We start from the raw sequence: 12,884 nt of genomic DNA on the forward strand, positions 1-12,884 counted from the left end.
TCTCTATGGGAAAGAAACATACTAAGAAATAGGATCCTCTAGAATCTTTATACCATTTCTTGAAACAAAAGAGACCCTCAATGGGAAACCGACACTTCTGAGTTACTAGATCTGAAATGCCTTCATTTATTTTATTTCATTTTGTCAAGCAACAATGGCGCATGCATGACAAATTGTCCGTGGCTGGCAGCATCTAGGCAACGGACCACATCACGGACTAGTTAGTCAGTTTCTTGTGTGTCTTGGCATGCAAGTTGGTACTACCAGAAACAGAACCACAAGCACTTTACTTCAGGAAGAGGACAGGCACACCTAACTGTGCAGTTCCTGGCATAGTCCTGCGCTGTAGGGTATAATTTCTACTAGTAGTACGTAGCATCCAAACAAAGTTTCATGTGATAAATGGGCAGACCTCCATGGGCAACCACGGTACAGAAATGCAACTTTGGTGCATGTCAAAGGAAATATGGAGAGCAGATTAAGCAAGCCAGTTATGAAAGGGAAAGCGACTTTGGCGTATTTTCCAGGCTGGCTGGCTGGAAAGCAAAGCCAGGCTTGTTAAATCAAAAGAACAATGTGATGGATGCCCACACAATGTCAGCATCTTATCTCAATGTGTTTGTTGGTTAGTCCTTTGCTTTGTTTGTTGCATTGATTATTATGCTTACCTGACAGTATTTTGGGCTGGGCAAGCCGGCAAGGGCCGGGCCACACACCCTGGATTCGAAGCCCGGGATTTCGGCCCGGGTTGGCTGAGTAGGCAATTGATCGGGAAAATATGACAAGAAAAATGATGAGGCATGAACAAAAGCGGAATGTTCTGATGTTTTTTCAGAAAAGCACTTCAGTATATTCACAGAATCAATGGCTTCAGACTTGATCAAGAAAAAACTTACAGAAATGGATAGAAATTAGTCAATGGCCTTTTTGGCGTGAACTTCATAGGAATTTGCAGCAATTTTGTAGAAACAGTTCACCTCTGCTAGGAATCCACGAATGAAAGATGCTATAGACCTCGCCTGTACCGGGTCTGGCTTCAGCATCTGCCTCCAACTCAGTGAGATCACGAATGATGAATTTCTTCCTGCAGCTTCCTCATCACATCTGAATCATAATACTTTCTCGAGACATACTGTTATGGCGCTGCTAGAAGGAGGGCGCGAGAGGGCCGGCCGGGGGCCTTTTTGCCCACGGCCGGGCAAGAAGGAAGGGATTTCCTTCTTAATTCTTGCTTGATTAGATTGATACATCTCCCCTTTTTATATAGAGAGGTTTACTTGACTCCCAAGCAAGGCTTACTTGACCCCTAAGCAAGCGACTCTTATCTCTAATTAACCCTAAGACTAACGGGCCCATTAGGCCCATTACGTACTCTAACACTACACCCCACCTGGACATGCAGCTTGTCCTCAAGCTGCAGCCTAACCAACTTATAACCACGACTCGACGCAACCCAAACCTAACACCTAAAAACAAGCCTTTTACATCTCGGCTTGTTTTATTATTCTCAACCTGAAATGGACTGGGACGCTTTATTTTGGACCCCTTAACAAAAAGTCGACACCATCCGCACGTCGGACATGCACGTGTACAACCACCTGGATCCCATGGACACCATCTGGACAAAAGGAGTGCATGTGTAGGACCACCTGGAAGTGGTCGCAAGAGTGACCAGCAGAGGCGCCCTTGCGGCGCCCGGTGACGGAATGCAGTGGTGCTACGTGGTGCGCTGTTGTCGGTGACACCATGCCTTCTTCCTGCCGGACGGCTGTTGGTCTGCACCGCACAGGGAAGAGTGGGGGGCTTGCGATGGAGAATGACGAGGAGGGGTGCGCCCCCCCAAGCGCCAATGTCGCAGACTTGGAGGTCGCTGCCCGTGGGGAAAACATCATGCCCGCTGCCCGTGGGGGAAACCGCATGCCCAAGATCCCCGGCGCAGCGGATGAGATCGAGGTCCTTTGCGCAGCGAAGGGCAACCTGGAGGAGCGGCAGCTGCAGACCACGCATCTCCCGCACACGCCGACGCGCTAGGAGGCCGCGCGCAGTAGCCTGCAGCCTCACCGCCGCCGACACGTGGCGGGTAGCGATCCAAGACGGAAGCGGTGACGGCGACGGTGGGGACTGGACTTGGTGGAGCGGGACTCCCGCCAGCACGGTCGATGCGGGGCCGGAGCTAACCGGCGGTGGCTGCTGCAGCGGCTGCGGCGGTGGCGCACCGGGCAGCGGCAGCGGCTGCTGCGGCGGAGCGCCGGGCGCGGCGGCTGCCAGTGCAGCCAGGGCTGGGCGGTGGTGGCGATGGATGGCAGCTGCAGTGGCCCGGCGAGCGCGGCGAAGGCCACCTGGTGTGGTGGCTGCCACGGCAACCACGGCGGCGCGGGGGCGGCGATGGGCGCTGGAGGCGCGGCAGGAGCCGGCCCCGGCCACTGCGGGGCGGCGGTGGGCGACAGCTGCAGCTGGGACAGTAGCGTCCCAGCGAATGCCGCCGAGGCCCCTGGATGCGGCGAGTACCACGGCAGGGCCGGCAGCCCGGCGGTGGCGGTCAGCGGCAGGGGCGGCGGCGGCCCGTAGGGGCTGGCCAGGTATAGCCGGATCCCCTGGACGGCTGTGACGAGGTCATTGAGGACCCCGGTGATCTCCTCCGGGGTGTAGACGGCGGACGGTGATGCGGTGGAGGGCGCCGACATCTGGGCGGTGGCGGCGACCAGCGGCGCGGACGGGGAGGGCAGCGACGCGGTGTAGATGGCCAGCGGCGCGGTGGTGACAGCCGGCAGCGGAAGCGACGGGGTGGGAGGCGACGAAGACATGATCAGGACTGAGCTACCTGATACCAAATTGTTATGGCGCTGCTAGAAGGAGGGCGCGAGAGGGCCGGCCTGGGGCCTTTTTGCCCACGGCCGGGCAAGAGGGAAGGGATTTCCTTCTTAATTCTTGCTTGATTAGATTGATACATCTCTTCTCTTTATATAGAGAGGTTTACTTAACTCTCAAGCAAGGCTTACTTGATCCCTAAGCAAGTGACTCTTATCTCTAATTAACCCTAGGACTAACGGGCCCATTAGGCCCATTACATACTCTAACACATACGCAGTAAAATTCACGTATCTTGACAAACTCAACTTTGATTCAAAGATACAAGACTGACTCGGACCTGCCATAGGTCGGCGAACTAACATCGCCGTTTCATCATCAAAGACCAAAACACAGAATTCACCATCTTGAATATATGACAAGAATGTAACAGAAGTAACAAGAGCAAACGACCACGGACATGATTGCTTTTTTTCCGCGAGCCATGACTGACATGATCCTCACATTACATTGTAGTTGCACAGAAATAACAGAGTTCTTCTCAATTGAAAAAGCTACAGAACCCAATTCGTAAGCACAAAAGGATATTGGGAACAAGAAGGACACACTTGGTCAGGCTGCCATCAGCATCGGTGGTCTCCTGTGGCCCTGCTGCAGCATCTCACGCAGCTGCTGGTACCCGCTGCGGTAATGCTCAAGGGTGAAGCACAGCTGCCTAATCGCCTCACGCTTCCCCTCGGCGCCCTCAGAGATCGCGAGGTTCTGCTTCTCCACAAGTTCCTCGAGCTCAGAAACCCGAGCACGCAGCTCCGACAGGGACTCATGCACAATAGCGGACTCTGCTGATATCTTGGCATGCTCAAGTTGAAGCTGACTAAGGTGGCCATCCATCTGTTTCATCTTTACATCACGTGCTGTGATGTCAGTTAGTAGAGTGGCCAGCTTGTTATCAACTGTGTCTTTCTCTGATAATATCAGTTCAAGCTTGCTTGTAAGATTGGCAAGGTCTTGATTCAGCTCAGAAATATGTTTCTCGCTGTTCATTTGTTCTTCTGCCATGTCAGCATAAGCTTGCTTAAGCTCTGCTTCCATGGATGCCAGCTTGCCTTCGAGAGAGGCATTGGCTTCTGATAGTGTTGAAAGTTCAGCGCTAAGATCAGATTTCTCCAGTGAATGTTTTTCCTCAGAATCACACACCACCCTCTCCAGCTCCTTAATACTGTCCTGGAGTATTGATTTCTCTTGTGAGGCAGTTTCTAGCTGTGCTTCTAGGTTCTTGATGGTTTCTTCTTTCTCCAGTAAAACTTCCTCCAGTTCTGCTTTTGTATTCTTCATTGCCTCTTGCAGCTTCACCACCTCGGAAGCTGAATAATCTAAGCAGCATGATGCCTCTTCTAGCTCTTCAATCCGAGACCCGAGCTGCAACTTCTCCTGTGACAGTTTTGCTAGCTCACCTTCAAAATTTGTGATAACTCCTTGGAGCATTCCAATCTCAGCCTCAAGAGCAGATTTATCATGCAGATACTTCGCTGAAAGTTCTCCAAGCTCCTGCTTGCACTTATCAACTTCAAGATCACGATGCGCTAATTCAATTTCAAACTGCTTAGCTGCTGAGGCCATTGCTTCCTTCAGCCCATCAGTCTCATTTTTGTTCGCCAACAGCGCAGCTTCCAATGCTTCCTTCTCACTGTTGACTTCTTCAAGATCCTCCCGCAGTTTTTCGTCATGTTCAGACACTTCTGAGATGGTATTCTTTTCCCCCAAAGCATCAAGTTTCCCCCTTGCTTCATGAAGCTCAACTTCAAGCTCAATAATTCTTTGGCTCAAGGCATAAAACATGCTGTTGCCATTTTCCTCTTTGCTTTCATCAAGCTCTGACTCAGACTCTGAAGACGATGAAGACCCATCACTCCCCTTCTTGGATACGTCAGAGCTCACACCAGAGCCAATGGACACATCAAAGCAATCTGATCGAGTTTTTGGCTTTTGCTCTGCAGATGGAGGAGACTGTGTCTCAGAATCTGATTCAGGGGCACCAAAAGAGCCATGTGGCTGCAGTGATGATGGGATATTTTTGCGCAGTTCTCCAGTTACATTGTCGTACCGCTCAGCAAGGGTGCGATACATGCGATAGAATTTTTTGATGTGGGCAACAAGCACAGGTCGTTCTTGCCAATACACCTCAGCCTTTTCTGCAGAGGATTCACCTTCCTCCTCAACAAGTCCCAGCGTCTCTTTCACTTGCATCTCCATCTCTGTTCAGTTAGAAGAAAGGTTATATTCAGAAAACAACATCGCATAGCTTGTTAGACTAGAAAAGACTGGAATCATACATGAATGAAGGCCTGCACATCACTATTGTCTAGCAAACAACAATGTATCCAAATTTAAATCAAACAAAGTATCTAATTCCGGTATGTAAGACAAGAACAGAACGTCTGAGAAACATTATTCATTACCTTGTAAGTTCTCTGAGAGCCACTTGGAGTTTTCTGGACTAATGTGGCTATCCCACCACCATGAACGGGATTTCCTTAACTGTGACCCTTGAGTTCCTTTCATCTTCACCAGAATATAAGAAAATCCTTTCTGTTATGCAGACCTGACAATGATTCAAATGGATATACAAGTGAGAAGGGAGAACAAGATACACACAACAAAAGTGAAGTACTTAAAATAACTAAACACAAATCAGTAAGACAGTTTACTACAGAAACCACAAAGCAATTGTCTCAGAATTCATAGCAATGTAACACAGGATCAAAGGGTGAGTTAAACAAAATGCAGATACATAAAGTTGCTGGCAAAACAAGCTCAGGACTGTACTTCAACGCCGATTGAATGACTTGCCTGTGCAAGGGAAAGATTAGCTAGGGGATATGCAATGATCTGGCCAACAGTGTAAGTCTTTCACACACTATATAAGAAGATCAAGGAAATATCAATCCTTCTCAAATGAGCAAAACTTATATCCTAGTTACGAGTGTATGGCAGGAAGAGTAGATAAATAGGATGAGAAACCCCGGGGGACCAGAGCTGTGGGAAGCCCATGACTGACAATGATTAGCTATCTAAAGAACAGTGACATGGAATGAAAGACAGTGACATTTTTTTCTGGAGAGGAAAACGTCCACTCTTCAGTAAGCAATTCAAAAATGAATGAATACATGCATGCATGCTATCACAAGGAAACATTAGCAACAATCCATAATGCCAGCTTCCTTAAGACCAAAACGATGAGTATAGCATGTAAACCGGGCAAATATTTAAGAAACAGACCGACAGGGACGTTGATCAGATCTCGTAGCTACCAATTATCCGAGAAGAGAATCCTATTGAGAGAATAATATGGCTGGCACTTGGGTGTCAAATGTCCAACTGCAAAGGACATGGCAGCTACAGCTATGTGAGCCTGCCTGATAGGGAGGTCGGGCAACTTGATTCAGTGAACTGGGAACGATCTCAGGCAGACAATAAGAATGGACAGCAAACATTGAACCCCACGTTGATCTAAAACTTCGGGATTCAGGCAAGAAGTCGCAAACGTGCAACCAAAAATGCTCCTGTCGACATTATTATTCAAGGTAACAGGCCATCAGGAACACTGCTCAATGAATTCGACATTATTGACGAAGATCCGGGATACACGAAACATGGCGGGGACACAGCTAGATAATAGACACGTGAGAGCGATATGGCATCAAGGGGGCTATCGCCATGTGAACAGTCCCACTGAGGAGCACGAGGGCGAAACTGTCTGCCCAAGATACAATAGATGTAACTTGAAACAACTGGGCTAACTTGCGTTCTCTGTACTCTCAACGGAAAGCACGAGTAAATTCGACATAATTTTGTCCGCGTTGGATCCAAGTAGACTGAAGGCATGGCATGACGCGACGAACGGCATCACAGCGGGGTCAGTCAAAGGAAGCACGGGATCAATTGCGTCTTCAGCTCTTCACGGAGCAGAGCAGACACTGTAAAACAAGCAGCGGTGTACGGGTCGATCTCCCGCTGGCGGAAAAGGAAGACGGAGAGGAACGAAAATTCCGCGGCGGCTACAGGACTAGATCCTCCGGCGACGGGAACGAGGCAGCGCCCAGTCCCCTCCTAGTCGCCGCTCCGCTCACCGCGACAAGGACAAGCAGCGTCACGTACGGTGCGGGAAAGGAGGAAACGATACAAGGGATTCGGGCAGCCGCGGGGATTTACCGAGGTTCACCGGAGATCCGACCACCTCGACGCCCCCGAGACGCAGCGCCGGACCTTGGCACGGCAGGGATGGAGATGAGGCCGGGGCGGGAGGGAGGGAGCACGGGAGGTTACGGGAACTCGGGGAGCGCTAAAGCCCAAGAAGGCATCGGGACGTGGGGGTTTTCGGCGGCGAGTTTACGGTGGTGCCCCTGGGCGGACGGGGGGTTTTCGTTCGAGTTCCGGGTGTTGATGAGCTGGACGCCACGGGAGAAGGGTAACTGCCAGCCACATTAACGTTGCTGAGTAAATTAGTCAGTTTCGAATGATGGTGGCGCTTCTCGCTCGCTCGCTGTGAGGGGACCACATGGGCTGATGGGCGCGGCCCGGCCGGCCGTGGAGATGGAGCCTGTCGCCGGAGAAAGTGGTAGGACCCGCTGCCGGTGTGGGAAAGGGAAAGCCTCGGATCGCGGCCGCCGCTGCCGGCTGCGGCAGCAGCTTTGGATCCTTCCTGGGTCTGGGTGGCGTGGTTGACCGTGTTTTAGGGGGCGCTCGTGTGTGTGGAACACAATGATAAATTTTCGCAAACACTAACGCCCACACATGCGGCAGTTTGCAACTCGTCCACACGCGTGGATCATCATCCAATACAGTTTGCATGAATCTTGACACATTGAGACAGAATTTGCATGCCACGTAGGACGGGTTTGGTGTGTGGGCGTTAGAGAGTTTGCCAACACGCCCGCATCACGCTGTTTGACAGCTGGGCTGTGTGGACGAACTAGTTTCTGCTCACACAACCACCACCTAGTCCATGCGCGTGTGGGTGAATTGTTTTTGGCCCACACGGCACTCCTACGTTGTGTATGGCAACTGCAGCTACGCGAACGTGGCAACTAGATAAACACACATGGCAACTGTGATTAACCATACAACTATGATTGGACCACACGTGGCAAGGTAAACACGCATGTCAACTACTGTTTGACTATATGTGGCAAGTAGTTAATCACACACGGCAACTACAGTTTGATTACACGCGGCAACTAACATAATTAGACATGGCAACTATAGTTAACCTAAACAGATAGAGTTGCCATGCTTTTACAACTACACTTGCCATTCCCGGATAACTACATCTGCCAATCAGGATGGCAACTAAATCGTCATCCCGCGGGTACCTAACGTAGTTGCGCCAGGACGTGTGGGCTTTTTTTCTTCGTGCCACACGCACGAGATGAAGATGAATAGTATTTGCTGGGTGTGTGGCACAAAGTAGCCGCACCCACACATGTGGGCAATTCTAACGTCCACCCACACATAGCCCGTGTGGGCTACCTCCTGCTCATACCATATACTGTGTGTGGACTCATGTCAACTATACCACACGTGTGGTGAATATCGACGTCCTAAATTTTTATAGGGTTGTTTGAAAATATAAGCAAAACAGTGAGGATGCTCGTTTTAAGGAGAACACACATGTCGTGCCAATTTTTTTGGAAGGTGTGGGGTATGAATTTTTCTTTTTGGAAAACTTTGAGAGATTCCCCCCCATCCCCCCCCCCCCCCCCATGAAAAGTCCTAAGGTCATATATTAAGAATAACGTGACCTTACAAATAAACACATACAAGAAAAGGTAAAATTACAATCAAAATCTTAAAAGGCCTTATACAATGGGAAATGCTTATGCAAGCTGCTTAAGGAGAGAGAATAGACTTTGCTTCCTAGAAAGAATTGACACCTACAATGGGCAGTGCCTTCGTATGAATGCTTAGGATGGATTAGTACACGCAAGATTACTACTGGAAGCCTGAAGCACCTGTTAGCACCGGAAGCAAACTTTGGCTTTTGTTGCCTTTTCGAGGCACCTAGCCAAGTGTCCGGGAGCCAAGAAACTGTTATTTATTCACCTGCAATGTACATGGCCTAAAGGTGCCAGAGTATCCTTCCTTGGTGGATGGTGGCGCACTATGAGCAAAGCCCGATATCGTCTCTGGGCCTCCGCTTTGACGGAGCAAATTCTTAAAACTCAGGAGCTTTGTAGAAGCAGTGTCCGAGGGATATCGACGGCCGTCATCTATAAAGCAAATTGTTGCCTCAGACAAGAGAATGCCGATAAGGGCGTGTAGAAACTCTAAAGACCATGAAAGCCGGCCGAAGTCAGATGAATCCATCCGGAAACACAAAAACACGCACTCTCTACTGATGATAAGCACACGAACGAAACAGGGATAGGCGAAGGGAAACATTATTTCTATACTGGTAAAGCGCTGTCGCCATGCCGTCCCTAACCAAATACGAAGATAGCCTAAAGAACACCTGAGAAAAAATTCCCACGACGGTGTACACCAAGTGCGGATCTAAGATAGAACTCGCTGCCGCCTAGGACCATCCGCAAACATCATCTTTTCCGGTGGCCGAGGCAGATCGGGCTGCTGTAGAAGCTTACTACGCTGCAGTTGTCCAGCCGTTGTCGGATTCACAAACGTTGCCGCCAAACACCACCCGACGAAGACCTCCACTCGAGCACTAATCTCCTTCTCCAACTGCATCAGCCCTCCAAGACCTTCAGAACTTCCACCAACAACCCGCCCTTGAACCTGAGTTGCCTGCCACTGTCGGTGCTAGGGGACTTTGACCGACGACGGCAAGAAGGGAAGGAAATGGGAGGTGGCTAGGGTTTGGAAATACCATTAGCCTCCCTCTCTTAACAAAAGTGTTGCGTGTTGAGAGCTTTATTCAATAAATGAATTCCTAGAACAATCAACTAATAAACTGCTAACCAGGAAGAATGGGGCGTTCAGAGTCGAGCTAACTCTTGGTGATCATCGGCGAGCAAGCACGCTTTGTGCAAAGATGAGCCGGAAGATTAGCTAAGATATGTACATGCTGAACAACCATAGTAGAAAACGATGTGGCCAGGTCTCCAATTTCTAACAATATCGATGCCACAACCAAACGAGGGTCGTGGCAAGTGGTCCAGAGGTTCACCACCCTCAAGCAATTAGTCTCCACTATGACATGTGTGGAGCCCTTGAGCTTTGCAAAAATCAATCCATCACGCATGGCTAGTGTCTCAACAATCATCGAATCAAATATCACATCAAGGGGCTTGCACCACACACCAAGTAGGGTTTGCTGGCGAGCGAGAAACACCACTACCACCATCCTTATTTATTTCAATGCTAATTCCGCATCAGAGTCAAATTATATCCAGACTTATTTCGAAGGGTGCCACCCATAACACAACAGAACAAATCAAAGGGCAAGGGATATCAGTATAGGCAGATCCGTCCCCGGCGTGCTTGACAGAGTACACCGGACCAGGACGGTCTTCCTAATGTGTGCATTTATTCCATTAATCACGTAACAGAGATAACCTTAGTTCGTTCATGTTCTGTGAAAAACGCCTATCACATAAAATATCTTGTGACCGTGGATCTAGATGAAGTATTAGTAAAGAAAAATCAAACCAAACTTCAGCTTGGCAAGCGAGCAATGGATCAATGCATGCAATAAGTTTCCATTTATTGTTAGGCATACTTTGCATATGTTGGGGAATGCAGTATTTCAAAAAAAATCCTACGATCACACAAGATCTATCTAGGAAAGGCATAGCAACGAGAGGGGAGAGTATGTCTACGTACCCTCGTAGACCGAAAGCGGAAGCGTTAAGTAACGCGGTTGATGTAGTCGAACGTCTTCGCGATTCAACCGATCAAGTACGGAACGCACGGAACCTCTGCGATCTGCACACGTTCAGCTCGGTGACGTCCCTTGAACTCTAGATCTAGCTGAGGTCGAGGGAGAGTTTCGTCAGCACGACGGCGTGGTGACGGTGATGATGAAGTTACCGACGCAGGGCTTCGCCTAAGCACTATGACAATATGACCGAGGTGGAAATCTGTGGAGGGGGCACCGCACACGACTAAGAGATCAACTTGTGTGTCTATGAGGTGCCCCCTTCCCCGTATAAAAAGGAGGGGAGGAGGAGGGCCGACCTCAAGGGGCGCGCCCAAAAGGGGGATTCCTACTCCTAGTAGGTGTAGGTTTCCCCCTTTCCTAGTCCATGTAGGAGAAGAAGGAGAGGAGAGGGAGAAGGAAAGAGGGGGGCGCCGCCCCCTCCCTAGTCCAATTCGGACCAGCCCATGGGGGCGCGTGGCCTCCCCTTGTGGCCCTTCCCTCCTTTCCACTAAGGCCCATGAAGGCCCAATACTTCCCTCGGCGAATTCCCGTAACTCTCCGGCACTCCGAAAAATACCCGAACCACTTAGAACCTTTCTGATGTCCGAATATAGCCTTTCAATATATCGATCTTTACGTCTCGATCACTTCGAGACTCCTCGTCATGTCCGTGATCTCATCCGGGACTCCAAACAAACTTCAGTCATCAAATCACATAACTCATAATGCAAATCGTCATCGAACGTTAAGCGTGTGGACCCTACGGGTTCAAGAACTATGTAGACATGACCGAGACATATCTCCGATCAATAACCAACAGTGGAACCTGGATGCTAATATTGGCTCCTACATATTCTACGAAGATCTTTATCGGTCAAACCGCACAACAACATACGTTGTTCCCTTTGTCATCGGTATGTTACTTGCCCGATATTCGATCATCGGTATCATCATACCTAGTTCAATCTCGTTACTGGCAAGTCTCTTTACTCGTTCTATAATGCATCATCCCATAACTAACTCACTAGTCACATTGCTTGCAAGGCTTATAGTGATGTGCATGACCGAGAGGGCCCAAAGATACCTCTCCGACAATCGGAGTGAAAAATCCTAATCTCGATCTATGCCGACTCAAAAAACACCATCAGAGACACCTGTAGAGCATCTTTATAATCACCCAGTTACGTTGTGACGTTTGATAGCACACTAAGTGTTCCTCCGGTATTCGGGAGTTGCATAATCTCATAGTCATAGGAACATGTATAAGTCATGAAGAAAGCAATAGCAATAAACTAAACGATTATAGTGCTAAGCTAACGGATGGGTCTTGTCCATCACATCATTCTCTAATGATGTGATCCCGTTCATCAAATGACAACACATGTCTATGGCTAGGAAACTTAACCATCTCTGATTAACAAACTAGTCAAGTAGATGCATACTAGGGACACTCTGTTTGTCTATGTATTCACACATGTACTAAGTTTCCGATTAATACAATTCTAGCATGAATAATAAACATTTATCATGATATAAGGAAATATAAATAACAACTTTATTATTGCCTCTAGGGCATATTAACTTCAGTCTCCCACTTGCACTAGAGTCGATAATCTAGTTCACATCGTCATGTGATTTCACACCAATAGTTCACATCTTTATGTGACTAGTTCACATATCCATGTGACTAATACCCAAAGGATTTACTAGAGTCAATAATCTAGTTCACATCGCTATGTGATTAACACCCAAAAAGTGATCATGTTTTGCTTGTGAGAGAAGTTTAGTCAACGGGTCTGCCATGTTCAGAGCCGTATGTATTTTGCAAATTTTATATGTCTACAATGCTCTGCATGGAGCTACTCTAGCTAATTGCTCCCACTTTCAATATGTATCTAGATTGAGACTTGGAGTCATCCAGATCGGTGTAAAAGCTTGCATCGGCATAACTCTTTACGACAAACTCTTTATCACCTCCATAACCAAGAAATATCTCCTTAGTCTTCTAAGGATAATTTTGACTGTTATCAAGTGATCCACTCCTGGATCAATATCGTACCCCCTTGTCAAACTCATGACAAGGTACACAATAGGTTTGGTACACAGCATATCATACTTTATAGAAGCTATGGCCGAGGCATAGGGAATGACTTTCATTCTCTTTCTATTTTCTGTTGTGGTCGTGTTTTGAGTCTTACTC

General features: G+C 48.5%; 1 protein-coding gene across 2 annotated transcripts; it reads right to left on the minus strand.

Moving 5' to 3' along the window:
- Positions 1-3,195: 3,195 nt before the first annotated feature.
- On the minus strand, positions 3,196-7,219 carry LOC125519779 (protein NETWORKED 4B-like). 2 transcript variants are annotated; one of them, XM_048684548.2, is made up of 3 exons: positions 7,021-7,219; positions 5,268-5,410; positions 3,196-5,063 (listed from the first exon to the last, which is right to left on the minus strand). In XM_048684548.2, exons 2-3 carry the CDS (start codon positions 5,368-5,370, stop codon positions 3,421-3,423), a joined length of 1,746 nt encoding a protein of 581 aa, XP_048540505.2. In that variant the 5' UTR covers positions 5,371-5,410; positions 7,021-7,219; the 3' UTR covers positions 3,196-3,420. The 2 variants fall into 2 exon arrangements, with proteins under 2 accessions (XP_048540505.2, XP_048540506.2); XM_048684549.2 differs by lacking the exon at positions 7,021-7,219 and adding an exon at positions 5,659-6,950.
- Positions 7,220-12,884: the final 5,665 nt, after the last annotated feature.

This window comes from Triticum urartu, chromosome 1A, assembly GCF_056163025.1.
Source record: "Triticum urartu cultivar PI428250 chromosome 1A, HENAU_Tu73, whole genome shotgun sequence".
In the NCBI taxonomy this organism is placed as follows: domain Eukaryota; kingdom Viridiplantae; phylum Streptophyta; class Magnoliopsida; order Poales; family Poaceae; genus Triticum; species Triticum urartu.

Bases quoted from the DNA above. Each gene is read 5' to 3' on its own strand.
- LOC125519779 (XM_048684548.2), bottom strand. From the start codon at position 5,370: ATGAAAGGAACTCAAGGGTCACAGTTAAGGAAATCCCGTTCATGGTGG. The intron at 5,064-5,267 runs GTAATGAATAAT...CTAACTGAACAG, and splicing joins GCTCTCAGAGAACTTACAAG to AGATGGAGATGCAAGTGAAA.